This window comes from Dermacentor andersoni, chromosome 7 (genome assembly GCF_023375885.2).
Source record: "Dermacentor andersoni chromosome 7, qqDerAnde1_hic_scaffold, whole genome shotgun sequence".
Classification (NCBI taxonomy): domain Eukaryota; kingdom Metazoa; phylum Arthropoda; class Arachnida; order Ixodida; family Ixodidae; genus Dermacentor; species Dermacentor andersoni.
Genome location: NC_092820.1, coordinates 15816880 through 15834265, shown reverse-complemented (window position 1 = coordinate 15834265; position 17386 = coordinate 15816880). Strand labels below are relative to the sequence as shown.

General features: G+C 45.3%; 1 protein-coding gene across 1 annotated transcript in view; it reads right to left on the bottom strand.

Moving 5' to 3' along the window:
• Positions 1–596: 596 nt before the first annotated feature.
• The window catches only part of LOC126535548 (uncharacterized), a 101664-nt gene continuing 84874 nt past the window's right edge, over positions 597–17386 (bottom strand). Inside the window, exon 8 of the mRNA XM_055073157.1 lies at positions 597–6622. Within this exon, the coding sequence (XP_054929132.1) occupies positions 6433–6622 (190 nt within the window). The 3' untranslated portion in view covers positions 597–6432. The remainder of the gene's footprint in view (positions 6623–17386) is intronic.

The following is a 17386-nucleotide window of genomic DNA, read 5'->3' as shown; positions in this document are numbered from 1 at the left end:
CCTGGGGTTCTTTAATGTGCACATAAATCTAAGTACACGGGTGTTTTCGCATTTCGCCTCCATCGAAATGCGGCCGCCGTGGCCGGGATTGGATCCCGCGACCTCGTGCTCAGCAGTGTAACACCATAGCCACTGAGCAACCACGGCGGGTTTTCACAAAATCTAATGGTCGATCAGTTGCTTGATCTGTCGAAAATGCATTAGCTCTGGCACTTGGCAAGCTTCTTGTTGACAATGCATCCATTTCAAAAACTACTCAACGACACCTGCCTTCACAACACGTGCATGACCTTTTGAAATGCGCAATCTGGTAAGTCCGCCGCAGCGCGATTGTGGCTCCCAACGTGTGACGTGGCGCCACACTCTCTCTCCTTCACATCCTACTTCCTCTCCCTCATTTCCGACTGGTGTTGTTGCGGACTTCCGCCTCTCCACGATTTCCGCTTCTCTCGCATTGCGACGTAACTGACGAACGCCGCCGGGTTTTCGTTCGCACGAGCGTTCTAATGCTGGCGCATTCATAAATAGATAAATCTGCAATGTCCTGTGTAGGCGCACCAGAAGCAAGGCAGGAAAGAAGTGAGCCGAGGCAGATGTTCGAGGTCTCATTTATTATGACAGGGAGTACACATAACGGTTGCCCGATAAAAAACACTGGGTATACAGGGGGACACGGAGGGGGCCAAAACAACAGACAAGGTACACAGTCTGCCGCACGCCACACGCGTGTGTGAGAAAGAACTGCTCTCCTCCGGGGGCACCCACTGCCACTCGCGAAGCTAGCTTCGATCATTTGACTGATCTGCGTCTACTACTGGGCCGCCTCTTTTTTTTCTACAGACTGCCCAATTTGTCAAGTCGATGGACAGAAATTGCTGGCTTTCTGCTGTCCTGCGAGCCATGCCATTAGCTTCGAGTTTTCCCTACACGATGCCTAGCTTCTTTTTTTTTTTAAGAATTGCAGACGGTCACTACAGCTGTTCATACCTTGGACAAAACATGTATAAATGATAGTGGCCGCATGCAGTGTTTCTGTCTCTGGACGCCTACGCATACAGAAGCAGTACTGTCAAGGCCTTGGATTGCGTAGTCTGCGGTATCGGTGATCCAACGTTGTCGGCCCAAAATGTGGCTTCACATATGACAGCGGGAGCGGGTTTTGGAGCCAGTTCTTTCTCTGTTGCGGACACGGAGGCGGCGCGCGGCGGCATTCACTACGGCACGCATGCACCCGGAGGTGCACCACTGCAGAAGGCAACCAGTGATCACAGGGCTTCTTCAGCAACTGGCGCAAAACTAGCGCAACACGACTGTGTGCTTTGTAAGAAACAAGACTGCTAAGCCTTGGCATTTAATGTACAACCAAGTCCCACTCCAATCAAGCTCTTCCTCACCTCTGATGCTTCGCTTTTCCTACTATGAGGCCTATAATATTGCCAGAATTTTGTGCAAGTAAAAAGAAACAACTGCATGAAAGTACCTTGGGTGAGCTGTTCTGTCACATTGCCTTCCTACCATTGACAGGGTGCCACTCCGGGTTTGCTATGTACAGGCCGAGCGCGTCATGGTGCGCGTCCGAAGCCCCGCTTTCTAACAGATGAGAAATTCTGGAACACGTTTTGCGGGTGTAGCCGGCGGCTACGGTCGCATATTTTTTAGGCTTAGTTTATTCTTCGTCTATTTTTGGTTCCCTTCACAAAATTCATGCAGGGTTGTACACTAGGCGCCATAAACTACTGTGAAACAGGACAGTCCACTACGCTTTCATTACTTGCTTGGAAAAAAAGAATACAAGGGTCAGAACGGATATATCTAGTCGGAGGCTCTTAAAGAGCACAGAATAGGCGATGTATTAAATAAACTAATAACGCCAATAAATGACGTTTATTTACCGTAGGGTGCGCTTTGTTGGCGCTTAGTGTCCTGCCGGAGGCCCGAAATGCCGCACAGTTGTGCAGGCCAGCGCCTCAACGCGTGATGTTGGCACCACACTCGAACCCGATCCAGCACCGGGGGCAACAAATGGTGAAATGCAGCGGGACTTCGTGGAGCGCCATGAGGCCTCCGGCCATGAAACATTACTTACAGGCGCGTAAAATGAAATGCATGATTCAATTACCTCCTGGTAAGGTGACTTTAAATGTGACACCTTGCCACCAAGGGGAGAGCGTCTTCACCATGTTTTTTGGTGGGCAGCTCAAGGCATGGAGGATGATGCACTTCACTACTCGCCAATACTAGCTGGAATGGCAACAACACTAGCGGGTATAAATAAACTTTCCAGGGCATAAATTAACGGTGCTTAAAACGTAACAAAACATACACATATTAAAAAAATGATTCACATGGCAACGCCAAGGATTCACAACCGTGAATGCAGGAGCATGCGCGCAACGCTCACTGCGTCTCCAATCGATTCCTGTCAGGGCGCCTGCTGCTTGTATGTGCGTTTTTTTGCGAAAAACCGATTTGATCGACGACGGCACTAGAAAATAAATGCGCGTACAAAGAAGAAACACGAACGGTGTGGAGGAACGCACAATTTTTCTCCTTGGAAGCCAAAGATCGAAAAAGATTTAAAAGAACAATTCGACTGCCTATAACAGCAAATAGAACGACATTGCGACGCGAACTGATTTAATATACGAAGTTAGTGTGAGCAAGCCGAAATCTCGCGCAATACGGATGAAAAATTCAACGAGAAATAGGAGTAAAGTTGCCCATTTAAGCAATGAGCTATGCCGAATACCTCGTGTGCTTTGATGGCCAGCCAACATCGGGGAACATTACTTTCGGAGATATAACTTTGAGTGATTTACTGCCTGAACAAAACCGCTAGAATCATCCTACGCACAGAGCTCACGTGCCGGGAAAATGGTAGTGTCCTCGAAAGTGATCTTCAGAAAATGCGTCCCCAAATCGGCGCAGATTTGCTGCTAGACATATCGGCCCGCAAATTTTAAAATGCCAAACAAAGCGTCGTGGTGATAACTTTGACTTAAGACTCGGCAAGATAAAATCATTCCTTTGAGGTCCTGGTAAGCAGAAACGCGTTTCCTTGATAGTTGGTGGATTAGGCGCGGAAGGCGTAGATACATCAACGAAAACGACAGCAACGCTGCCCCCTTTTTTAGGCCTAATCTTTCAAGTCATTAAGGAAACTTACTCTGATTTTTGTTGCTCTATGCTTTTATTTCACTCTGCTTGTTCTCCTCGTGTAACGAGACGCGTGTTTAAATACATATTTGCTGTAGTATGATGGAGAACTGGGTGATTGGGACAAAGACTGGACACTGGGTAAGGAGTGGACACGAACATGGCCGTGTATTGCGAGTCCAGTCTCTTTCGTTGTTCTGTGTCTTCTGCGCCTTCTGGAAATGTGCATCTGCGTATCATTTCGCCACAGCTTAACGGACTCGGCCGACACACAATACTGAGTTGTACTTTATGGGAATTTCGTTACAAGAGTGCGTGGATTAAAAGAAAGTGTTTTGCAGCTTTGATGTGGTATATGAATATCTAATGCGGCTTTTTTTCCTAGATCTACGTGCACAGCTATGCCAATCACTGCAAAGTCTGCCATTTTCATGTAAAGTATGCGGAAATTTATGTTTATCACAAACCGGCTTCGCTGTCCTTTAGTGAAAAATAAACGAGAAAACAAAGATGAAAAGCTACTAGAAATTAAACAACAGGGCAAGAGATGTCTAGCTTCGGCTCTGCTGCCTTCGTATCTATGTTCCTCTTTCTTACACCGTTATTTTTAATCGCATCTCATACTGAATGGCCCAGCAGTACTGAATATGCTGAATTACTGTATTGTCTGTGCAAAATGTGCAGTTCCGTGGCTTTGTCGTTGTATGATATTTTCAGCAAAGAACCGCGCTTTAGTTTTACCGAATGAAGCTGAAAATGTTGCTCGCCGCGTGTGCTTCTTCTGTCGCCACTTGGTCATCCAGACTTCAGCGGCGTCCCCCCGTGGGCGTCAGAAAACTGGGCACAGCCTATTAGGAGGAGGAATGCCGTGGCATCTGTTCCCAGCCACGCCCACCATTTCGTAAGCATGGCGAACATGAGTTCCTAGTTCTTTCACCCCCATTAGAGCGCATCTGAGGGGCGAGAATGTTCTTACTGGCTTATTTCAAGGTACTCTGAAAACAACCACTCATTTTTAGTGTGGCAATGTGTAATAAAAGGACTGGCAGTGAATTGCGGTAATAGCTGACAATTTAAATAAATAAGAATAAGAATTGCTAGAACTTAGGTAACACAACAGCCGCCAGAAACATGTCTAACTCGATATCTAACTTGATTATACACTCTTTTTTGAATTAAGGACTCTGGTGGCGCACTACTTCTCTCGACAATTTCATCGCCAGCAAGGACGGATGACGCGACAAGTCTTAATAGGATCTCATATCGTGGTCAGCGAGCCCAATTTTTAACTAGTACGTACTCGACAAAGGCAGCGCATCCACGAGGTTTAAATGAGCAGTAAAACGCGACGCACCTGAGGGATCGACAACAATCGACCGAGAAGATCCTTTCACCACCCAGAACAGAAGGCGAGTTCTGGCTTAGGTGAAAAGTACCAGCCACCGCGCGCGGTCCTTTATTTGCAGTAGGGGGACAAGGTACGTAATACTTGCTCTGTTTTCACTTGCAACACGCGCGGCTTGAGTGCAGCCTTTCGAGCGAGGCACAGCTCACCTTACCCAAAGACGCCTGTCTCGCAGAATGAGGGGAGATAAAGGGTTATGCGTTAGCACGTACGCTTGGGCCCGCGAGAAATACTTGTAACGTTTATTTATTAAAAGAACTTCGTTTGGTAGTCCATAAATGGAGGGTACTTATCAGATGGTTTTATTAAGGTAGGAGGTTCCTCTCCTGGTCTGTCTTTTCTTTGTTGTCCAGCTTGCGTACTGAAAGCTCGGGTCTACGAAAAGACATGATTGTACGACGGCGTAGTTTCTAACGGAACACTACCAGTATTGTCATAAAAACAACTCGAAAATAATAATACACAGAACCTTTTACGGCGCACATGGCGTTGGGACTTAGTCGACCAGATTACTCGACACACCGGAATTATCGTGCACCCAACCTCTTCCTAAAATACTTTCAGCGATATCAATGTTTGCGGTGAAGTTGGACTCGATCTTCGCGTGTGCAATTCGTACGCTACTTGTGCGCAGTCTTTAGCCTCAAAGTATTGGCCCCTTGGCTCGTCTTGCAGCCTGGTATATTTTGCTATAACTGCTTTTATCCGAAAATGGCGTAGCTTCTTGATGTCAACCATGTGAAGTTCATGTGCTGACAGCAGAAGTACGCCTAACTAAATCAGCAGAGTTCGTGCTAGCTGTGAAAGACATCAGGCGGCCACCACACAAAAGTGTGAGCAATTCCGAGGCACGAGCACGAGCAGCGCGAGCTCTTGTTAGGTAAGGCACGAACATGCGACTCATTGTCTCCTTCCTCAACGCCAATTGAAGAACATCTAAAGGGACACTGAATCACTTTTTAGACATGCTAAGTAGCGCTACGGACTCGTAGACAATGCTACAATAAACCCGCCGAGCCATTTTACTGTAGCAAGATATCTTGTACTCTTTCGAGCGGTTTGCAAGCCCCGCTCTCGGCGATTACGCGAATGCAGCCCTCAAGTTATTGGGTGAACTGCAGCTACTCGCACATGCTCAACATTTCGGATCTTTTTTGAGCTAACGAGAAAGCTGCCTCACTGGACATGAGCAGTGCTTACAAAGATGAGCGCGAAGAAATTAGAGCGCTCACCAATGTTGGCTTATGCATCCCGACCGCCCTGTCACCGCTCTCTAGCACATTTCTAGTCTCGATGGCTTCACCAAAAGAAAACTACGGAAAGAAGGAAAGTGAGATAACCGAGATTTCTTATCGGTGCCACCCTAACTGAGAGCTGCGAGCGAAAGTAAAAGTCACATTCTTTACATATTCGTTCTTATTAGGTTCCTCGCAAAAATTTCTTCCGGTATATGTTCAAATAAAGGTACCAGACAAATTTAAGCCTGTTACTCAAGCTCCACCAAGAAAAATGCTCCAGGGCCCCTTTAAAAAGTTCCTTTGTCAGCCGCTTGACTGAATATTTATAGAACTCCTCAATCGTATCAGGCTGCACGCATAGATGCAGACAAATGATAGGAGAGGAACATTTGCATGCATATTTCTTTCATTTCCCCCCCCCCCCTACCATTAGTCTTCTGGTATTGAATCATTACTGGCATCAAAGTCTCTTTACACATATCATTTTGTAATTTAGAGAGGAGACAATCAATACCGCCGCAGGGTTTTCTATGGAGAACGCCTTCTCAAACAAGAGCCCTATTGATGATTGTACACTCTGTCATGTCGTCCCGCGCGCGGAAGAAGATTGGCCAGTGGTGTCTCCTTGTCTGATCACTTGCGTCTGGCGCCTTTGCTGCCAAAGCCAGTGTTGCCGACCCAAGGGTAAACGTCGGGACACGGCTGGCATGTCTTCATGTAGCGGAGGCCTCCCTGGTAGGGCACGTTGCAGACGGTCGGCCTGTGGCACGGCTCCGGTCGGTCACTCCTCGGCGCGCACTGCCACGGCTCGAAGCTGTTGATTCTGCGAGGCGAAAGCCAGGAGATACACGGGTAAATTAGCAACGTACTCAATCGAGTTGACAGCCACAACTGAAAAAGCCTTTCTCCTGTTGAGATCTTCTATAAGATATAATTTCTGTGGAAAGGTAAATAAGTTCTGCGCAGATGTATGAAAGCTGTCATTTTTACATGCAATATTGAAATTACCTCATCAATCTAAAAGCAACATGGAAGACCAAGGAAGCTTTCTGGTAAATTACTGTACATCAAATTTCTCCACCTTTTGGTCTTTCGCACAAAATTTTGACTTACTCACTGGTTCGGTGCTTAAGTTATTTATTAATTCACTTTAACGAAAGATTTGTGCTTCAAAGCACCGTGCTTAAAAGTAAGGGACAGGAAACACAAGAGGGACATGATAGGATGCCAGACTTTCAACTAGTTTATTTTCAGAGCATCACCCTAATATATCTATTTTTCAGAGATGTGCGCATGCAGAGAACACAGCACCTGCAAACAAGCTATCTTGGAACACTATCTAAAAACCCCACATTGATGCAACGATCTCCTTACTTCACTTTCACTTCACTTTATTACCTTAAAGGCCCCCAGGATTGGGCGTACTACATAAGGGGTGGGTAAGAAATATAAAAGAAATTAAATACAAAAGAAAATACGTTTGAGTACACGTTTGCACGCTCCTAAATATGGGAATTATACAGTTCAAAAACGTGGCAGGTCATTGCGCCATTGCGGCGATGTCGCGTGGAAGGCCGTTTCAGTCCGATGCTGAGCTTGGAAAGAATGATGAGGCGGAAGTGGTGGTGTGGGCACGTGGCCAGGCGACCTTAAGGAGGTTACCAATGCTGAGTGAAATGCGTACTGGAGGACTGATGTAAGGTGGATGATGAAGTGAGCTGTAAAATAACTTGTGGAATAAGTGCATACTAGCGATACGATGCCGACAAGCCAGGGTTTTTAGGCCGTATTCTACTTTTAACGATGATACACTGGCATTATATGAATAGCATGAATGAACGAATCTTGTGGCGCGATTTTGTACTGATTCTAGACAGTTTGTTAGATATTTTCGGTTAGGGCTTTAGATGGCAGAGGCATATTCCAGCTTAGAGCGTACGAGTGACTTGTGGGCAATCAGTATTAGGTTTCGTGGCGCTTGACGTAGATGACGTTTTAAGAATCCAAGGCTTATGCTAGCAGATGATATCAGATTAGTGAAATGCGCTTTCCAGGTTAGATCGTTGGACAACGTTACGCCTAAGTATTTATGAGACTGTGCTAATGCTATAGTGGCCTGCGAGATTGTGTAAGGGAGCAGCAGGGCATTACGTTTTCGATGAAAGGACACGAGTTTGTATTTATCGATATGTAGTTCCATGAACCACGGGTTACACCAGTCCTGGACGTAATTTAAGTCACTATAGGCAGTTAGTTGATCAGAGGGGTTTGTGACTGTGCGATAACATATACATAGGCAGAGACACGGACGTTACAGGAGACATGCGTTGGTAGGTAGTTAACAGATATGAAAAATAGAAGGAGACCAACGATCGATTGACCCTTGCGGGACGCTTGATGTTTCTGGAAGAGACCTAGAGGCATGATTATTAACGTGAACAAATTGAGTGCGGTTTACCAGAAATTCTTTTATCCACTGCAATATGTTATGATGTAAGTATAACCAAGAAAGCTTTTCTTTAGTAGCAAGCCCTTGAGAGGAACCTTGTCGAAGGCCTTCACAAAATCTAGGAAGATCACATCAGTTTGAAGGTTAGAATCAAGGTTCGTGTGCAAGTCATGGAAAAAGATAGCTAATTGTGTTTTACAAGATAGAGGATCCGTGTTGAGAAGGATGAAAGGATATAATACAGTCAAGAAAATTCATTATGCTAGAATAGATTACATGCTCCATGATTTTGCATGGCACACTTGCTAAAATATGGGGCGGTAATGAAGGGGTGATTCTTTGTTACCTGATTTGAACAGCGGAACGACCTTCCCCCTTTAACAATAGCTGGGTATGCTGCCTGTGGAAAATGAGTGTGTGAACACAAATGATAGATACACTGAGGAAGCACGCCGAGTGTAGTTTAAGAGTTTGCTGGTGATTTCGTCAGTACCAGCAGGCAGAAGATGACATCCTAATATTTTCAATGATACAGGTGATGCCGTGCGCAGCAAATGTGATTGGTGGCATTAGCGATCCTGGTTGGCCAGTTGAGACAGATGGTGGTATATAAGTTTAGTTTGTGAAGACGCAAGAAAATCCAGTGTTAAATATATTTGCATATCCAACGTCGCACGCTTTCTCGCCAAGTGTATTGGTAAGTGTCATGATAGGCGCATTATCATGGTTTAAAACTTGCGAGAACTTTCTCGCGTAATTGGTTAGGATCATCGACAGGTAAGTTTGAAAAAATACCAGCTTGGCATTACAAATGAACTGCAGATATGCTGACTCGGCTTCGTAATATTTTTTTCCCTGCGCATGCGCTCGGGTTTCATTTTGCTGCATGGAAAAGTCTTTTCTTTGTGTTCTCAAGTGCTTTCAAGACTTCGAAAACAATGGTTTGTTATGATCGGCATGAAATATAATGCTGGGAATAAATTTGGTTGTTAGTACTGTAATCTAAAAGTAAGCCAGTTACCTCAATTGATCAGTCGTGGAAACCTCATTCGAAGTCTGCAAAATAAGCGAAAAATTGGTTGTTAATTTCATTGTAATTGACTTTGTCGTAAAGGCGAATCGTTTAATGGAACCTTTGGTGCGATTCTGAGATGGTGAAAGTAGCCTGTAGAATTTTGTGGTCGCTAATTTCGCGGAGTTAAGAGTTTATAAACTTTCAGGGTTATTAACTAGTTAGTATAAGGTCCAAGATGTTAGATAGTTCACGTACGACGCGTGTGGGTTTTTTACTAACTAGGTTAGATTGAAATTTAGACACACGTCAAAAAAATCGTTTCTTTATTGCTTGTCGGCGTTAAGTTCTGCCTGTCAATAGACGGAAAAATGAAATTGCCAAAATGAAGAATGCGCGCGTTGGGATGGGTAGCATAAAGTGGAATTAGGCTATCATTTTGGTTATAAGAAAAACTTGCATTGCTGTGGGGGGCGTCTGTAGCACAGAACCAGTATGATCGGATGTTAATACCAGTACAAGGCAATCACTGGTTAGTGGCAATTAGAACACTTCCTCCTCTAGAGCCCTTGCGGTCCCTGCTGAAAACATTAAAATTAGGTAGAGCGGCAAGAACTTCAGTATCGATGACGTCATCTGTTAGCCACGTTTCAGTTAGTATATGTTGCTGGCAGATGATGAAACAAGATTAAAAATTTGTTCGCGCTTGAAGAGAAAACTGCGTAGGTTTAGGAAAATAAAAGAAAAAGAAAGATATGGCAGTTTACCACGATGGCTGCTACAAGGAAGTTTAGTTACACGATGATGGACTGTATGCTGTAAGATTTCTTTCACTGTATGCGATGACTAGTTGAATGCGCACCACTTAGGATCAATTAACAATGTTTTGTAGCGCAACAAAAGTTTTGTGGTTTTAGTTTTGCAAATCGAACGAAATGCTTTCGCACATCTCGGACAAGGCGTGAAAAGTCCTCCCTAATGCTGTAATCAGTCCCTTTTAACTTACGGCCATTAGAACGGATTAGCTCTTTGGTTAAAGAAAAGTAAATTTGACTATTATTGGGCAAGGATGCTTGGAAGAATGGAACCCAAGATGGTCAGCTCAATTTCATTGCGGTCAATGGTTAGATCTAGGTGATCTCGGCACAAGACTGTTTCTTCAGATTGGGCGTAGGTTTTCGATGCATTGTGTTAGGATTGGGGGCTCAATCCCATCGCTCGTAACCCGTTGTCAAGGTTGGAGTCCGACATGAATTAGAAGGTAGCTGGCACATGCCTTCGTCCAACTTATCCACGCTGAGGACGTTGATGAAGGGAAGGACTGCTTCTCATCGAGAACGAGGAATATGGGTTTATTTACCGTATTTACATGCAGTTCCTCAGTCTAGCATGACTGCAAGAGAAAGTACGTCAGTTAACATGACTGCTTGAGGAAGTGTCTCAGTCTAACATGACTGCTTAAGAAAGTGTGTCGAGCATCCGCACAGCAGCCGTTTATAAACACTCGGTCCTCCCCCGATTCCAAGGTGACGGAAACGTTCGTCCAGTCATCGTAAACACGCCGCCTCTCCGCGGAATGGTGCACACGCACACACACACACACACGCACACACACGCACACACGCACACGCACACGCGCACGCGCACACGCGCACACGCACACGCACACGCGCACACGCGCACGCACGCACGCACACGCGCACACGCGCACACGCGCACACGCGCACACGCGCACACGCACACACGCACACACGCACACACGCACACACGCACACACACACACACACACACACACACACACACACACACACACACACACACACACAGGTTCTCGGTCCGAAACCGACATCACACGAAATTCGTAGAACTCGGAGTGGACCCTCGCAGTGCGCCCGGGTAGCCATTGTCTTGCGTCTTGGTCGGCGCGTGGGAAGAGGTCTCCGACGACGTTCCCGCGGCAACTCCCCCACTTATAGCAGATCAGGTCCGCGTTGGTGGGTTCGGTAACAATAGTTGGATCGCCGAACTCATTCAGTCACAACGGCGACGAGGCTAGAGCGTAACGGTGGTGGCTTCAGCACAAAGCCTGCTTCGTCAAACGCATCCTGCTGTTTGGGGGCATGCACGATATAGGAAGGGCCAGAGCAACATTAGCACGTAAAGTGCTTGAAGTCTTTCATATTAGGAAGAAGGAAGATGGTTGCATCAGCGTGCCACGGAGAGTGGAGGACGCGCGTATTATTCCCGACACAAAGTCGACTTAGTCACGCCGTGGCTAGAGGTTGGCGGTGGCGCTCCAGGAAAGTTGCGGCCACTGTCGCAACTGGCCGGCAAAACTTGCACTGCAGCTGGCCGTTCTTAACAATTGTTATCTGTGATATTAAAGAAAACGAAGCTGTTACATTGCGAGCGATTTTCGTCGCCATCCAGGTAGGCTTGTATTTCTCTCATTTCTTTGGCTGTGTGGGTGGTGTTAGAGCAGATCTTATCCAAGTGGGTGCGCTGTGTTAATAGAGATTCATAATAAATTTCTAAGTCCGATAATCTGTTACCGAGGTCAGATATAGCTTGTTAAGTTGTTAGTTTATTTCTGAGAACTTGAACCTCAGTGAGTAGTCGTGACTGACCAGCAGACAGCTTCTTTAGTTCCGTGAGTACCGTGTCTGGACCTGGGTTTGATTCGACATCGCCAGCCAACAACAAGGTACGTGCTACATCAGCACATTCAATAACAGTAAAACTTGAGCAACCAGAGCACCTTGAAAAAAGGTTGCAAACGGGCATGACATCCCAGTGGTTTTCTTGGTACCTAACAAGCTGTCGAAGCTTTGTGCCCGCATTTCTTCCCAAAAGGCCAAGCGTGGGTCAAGCACACCAGGCCACTTCTCCATTGCGTGGTGGGCGTCGTATAAAAAAATTCGTTGAGCTATGACAATGTTTACATAGGCCAAACTGGCCGATGTGCTAATGACAGCCTAAGGGAACACGTATTACCGATTAAGAATGGTGTGGGTACACGCCTGCCGTTCTATTGTGCCTCATGCGGCTGCGTTTGGGGGCATGCACGATATAGGAAGGGCCAGAGCAACATTAGCACGTAAAGTGCTTGAAGTCTTTCATATTAGGAACAAGGAAGATGGTTGCATCAGCGTGCCTTGCGTATCGCAAGGCACACTGATGCAATTGTCTGTTCACTACCATTCACGTGAGTGAATGTGGCGTCACCATCTAGGGAGCTCCAACATGGCTAGCCGTTGCAACGAAGTGGTAGCTAGGATACCAGGGTGGTGGGGGTTGCTACGGTGTTTCAAATGGGGCGCTGTGATTAGGTCAAGATATACTGTTTCGTGGTATCATTAGGCATTGGAATCATTGAGTGATGGAGGCACGACATTATAGCAGAAAGTTATCGCTGATCTTAACGATAATCTTCGATGGTTTCTGCCACCATTTTCTAGCTTTCATTGTTTCTTTGGTAAGGAAGAATGGCACTGGAAAGTCCCATCGTCATGGTGTGTGTCGGAGCCAGAAGATAGGCACAATAGAAAGCGCTGTCACCATCGCGGGTCGCACAGATAGCTCGCCGTTCTAGATGAGCGATCGTTGCTCCAGCGGTCGTTCTGGCTGATGCTTGACGAGTTGGCTGATGCGTAGCTCGGCAAATCTATAGGAGGCGGGACGATGACCAAGTTATCCGGTTCCTTCTTTCAAGCCGTATTCCTCCTAGTCGCAAGAATACCATCGCAGCCACCACTTGGATTCAAGCAGACACGCAGAAGCACAATTTCTCAGCAGATTTTCGATAAACTTCGAATTTCTCCGTGTGTTTCGCCACTGTCGGTGGTGCAACTTCGTCAACAGGGCGAGCTATAAAAGCGACAACGGCCGAGGATTTCACCAGTGGGCTCGGCAAATATGCAGGAGGCGGGACGATGACCCAGTGCTCCGGTTGCTGATGATTGATGGTTGCTCGGTACTCGTTAAGGGAAAGACATTAATATGTTAAGTCAAAATGGAAGTGCGTTCTGTCTCAACTTGCAGATTTGGTGCCAGAACAATAGGCTCATTCTTAATGAGCCAAAAACTAAGTGTGTGTTGTTTCGCACCCCAGGTACCTTAGAATATATAGACAACCATATTGTTCTTGGGACATTCAAAATTAAAATAGAAAAGTCTGTTAAAATTCTAGGTGTCATTTTCTCAGAAAACATGTCTTGGACTGAACATGTGAAAGCTTTATTACTAAAATTAAGTAAAGCCGCCGGTGTATTAAGCCAGAACCGTCACACTTTTCCAGTCAGCATTAAAAAGATGTTATATTTTGCACTCTTTAACTCTCGCTTACATTACTGCATGCTAATATGGGGAAACGCGACAGCATCGAGCTTACAGAAACTTCCTCATTCAGAAAAAAAGCACTTAGATCAATAGAAAATTTCTCGTTCTTAGAACACATAGAACCACTCTTTCAAAAACAAAAAATTATGAAAATCCGCAATATATACAAATACAAATTATTAAGAACCTATAAAAACGCCTTATTAGGTAGGGCGGACCTACTCCAAGAATTATCAAATCTCAGGAAAAGTACAATATCCTACCCTTACTGATATCAACCGCCATACTAGGTTCCGTTCTCGCGCACCCATTATGGGAAAGAAAGACTTGACTACGAACTGGCAACTAAAGTAAACGAGCTAGACCGGAAAAATGTAGACGTTCTGGCCCTTACTAACAAAACCTTAGTTGACCTGCTTTTTGACTGTATTGAAACTGCTTATGCTTCTAATTGTTCATTGAAATATGTATGCTGCGTAATTGTTCTTGTAGCTGCCATTTGTGATGGCAGTGTCGGATCGTTTCTTTATTTGGTGATGTTTACATAACTGAACCCATATAACAAGTCGTCGTGTCACTGCTGCTGTACGGGTGTCTAGAGCTTAGTCAAGCTGCACAAATGCAGCTTTTTTCTCTGGCCCCCTATTTTCGCAGTAACAACGTATTGCCTGCGGCGAAAATAAAACTTGATTGATTGATTGATTGATTGATTGAAGTAGACGGTGCATGCAGCGATGCAGAAGCCGAATTTTTCAGCACATTCTCAAGAAACTTCCAACTTCTCCGTGTGTTTAGTCATTGTCGTTGGTGCAGCGTCGTCAACGTGGAGAGCTATAGAAGCGACAACGGTCAAGGTTTTCACCAGTGGGCTCGGCAAATCTACAGGAGGCGGGACGATGACCTAGTGCTCCGGTTTCTCTTTTCAAGCCGTGTTGCTCCTAGTCGCAGTAGTACCATCACAGCGGCCACTTGGATTCAAGTAGACGGTGCATGCAGCGAAGCGGCAACGCAGAAGCCGAATTTTTGAGCAGCTTTAAAAGAAACTTCAAACTTCTCCGTGTGTTTAGTCACTGTCGCTTGTGCAACGCCGTCAACGTGGAGAGCTATAGAAGCGACGACAGCGAAGGACTTCATCAGTGGGCTCGGCAAATCTGGAGGAGACGGGACGATGACCTAGCGCTACGGTTCCTCCGGTCAAGCCGTGTTGCTTCTAGTCAAAGTAATACCATCGCAGCCACCACTTGCGTTCGAGCAGACGGTGCATGCAGCCAGAGGCCGAATTTTTCAGCATATTTCCAAGACTTCCAACTTCTCCGTGTGTTTTGGCAGTATCACTGGTTCAACGTCGTCAACGTGGACAGCGATAAAAGCGACAACGGCCAAGGTTTTCGCCAGTGGGCTCAGCAAATGTACAGCACGTGGAAAGATGACCAGGCGCCCCATTTTTTCTTTCAGATTGGCTACGTCTGTTCATGCAAAGATGATGATAGCTGCATTGTTATTTTGCCCAACCAATGTACGGTGTTAGCTATTGCGTGCGATTGTCTTCACGTGCGCAAATTGATGTGCGGTGACGTAGAGAAAAACCCCGGGTCCCAACACTTGTGAAATGCTTGATATGTTATTAGCAGGTGCGCAGGATATTCGAAAAGAGCTGGCAGAAATGAACAAAAAGCTTGCCCAGACTGAAAAAAACCGTCATCCATTTCGACGAAGGGACGATAAAGCTATAAAAGAATCTACAGCATTAAGTCGAAAAATGACGGGTAAAATTGATGACCTAAATGATCGCGCAGAAAGGCTTCAATAATCTTTTCGGCTAGAATATTTTTAGGAAGTAAAGAATACTTTGGACACTAAACTGCAAGAAACAAAATCTCATTATTTTACTATAACCTTTCTTGATCTTCTAGAAACTGGTCCCTCAAAGTTCGGAAGTTACCTAAGTCAAACAAGTGAACGGGTAGAAAGGCTTACATTACATGGTCATACTCTAACAAATGATGTAGAAATTGCCAGAGCCTTTAACCTGTATATTTAAAGAGTCTTTTTGCCCAGAGGTTCAATATACAACACAGGTTGCAATCGATAATTTTGAATTGCCAGCGATATCAGTCGACGCTGTTTTGTCGATACTCCGTAAATTGGAAGTAAAGAGAGCACTGGCCCAGATGACATCCCAAATGTTTTTTCTTGGACAGGACGCGGCGCAAGAAGCAAGGTTTATGGCATGAATTTTTCAAAATTCATTAGACTCCAGCGAACTGCCAAATGGCTAAAAAACAGCCCGAGCAGTGCCGATTTTTTTTAAGAAAAGGTGATAATTAGCTATTAGCAACTGAACAGCAGTGCCAATTAGGTGCGCATGCTCAAAGTTGATAGACCATGTAGTTGCACGTTAAATAATCTGTTTTTAGGCAATAAAGCCATATTACTACCTTTTCAGCATGGGATCAGAAAAGTACCACTACAGAATTATTAACTACTATTCCTGATTACAAGCTGGGCAAATTCCAAGCTATTCCAAGCTGGGCAAATAGATGGATTATTTCTACATTTCAAAAAAAGCATTTGATAAAGTGTCGCGTGGGAAACTTCTCGTTAAGCTTGAATTCATAGGTCTTGCATATTATGTAGTTAAATGGGGAGAGGCATATCTAAAGAATAGGAAACAATTTGTTGTAATCGATGGCTCTGCTTTCGACTTGCTTTCTGTTAAATGCAGTGTACCACAGGGTTCTGTGGCCACTGCTCTTTTTGATTTACATAAATGATTTAACCACAGTAGTGTCTGACACTGTAACTATTAAGCTATGCGCAGATCACTGTACTATATACAAAGAAGTGTTGTCTGAAGAAGGCCACATGCTATTGCAGGAGTCCTTGTTAGTTTGACTGTGGTGTCGGGAACGGGATATAGAAATAAATGTTGATGAAACAGTACTTTTAAAAATTATGCGTAAAAACAGCCTATTGTTTTTACCTATAACCTTCATAATTGTGAGATTACCCCGGTAAGCAATTATAAGTATTTAGGTTCAACTCTCACCAGTAACATCTTCTGGTCAACACTTATAGAAAGAAGTTTGTTCTTCTGCTTTCACGGAGTTCTGCTTATTAGTTAGAAAACTTTGCAAGGCCCCTATTAAGGTTAAGTGGTTGGCATATAATACCTACATTAGGACTAAGTTGGAAAATGTGTCAGGAATTTGCGATCTTCACAATAAAAGGAAATCCACTGCTTCTAAATGCTACAGAGAAAAACAGTACGATTTATTTATGGAAATTATTGACACGTGTATGACGTCACGGTAATATACAAGTCCGGAAGAAAACACTCCGACGCCGACTGCTTATCACGCGCCCCCATCGATCCCCCGCCGCAAGACGACGAGGACGACGACGCCTTCCTTAGAATAACAAGCGCGGAAGACCACTAAACAGCAACGAGCAGACCCGGAGCCTAAAGGCCTCGTCGAGTATTTGGAAGGGAACACTGACGTTGTCCCTAGGGCATTTAAGCGCGGGTGGTCTTCGTTCACGCTACAAAACAACCTGCTCGTGAAGAAGAACTTCTCACCAGTCCGCGCCAGCTACCTTCTTGTTGTACCGTCAGCGCTGCGTCTAGAAGTACTGCACGCCCTACATGACGATCCGACCGCTGGTCACCTCGGATTCTCCCGGACTCTGTCGAGAATACAGGAAAGGTATTACTGTCCGCGTCTGACCGCCGACGTTGCCCGTTATGTCAAGACATGCCGAGACTGTCAACGACGCATGACACCACC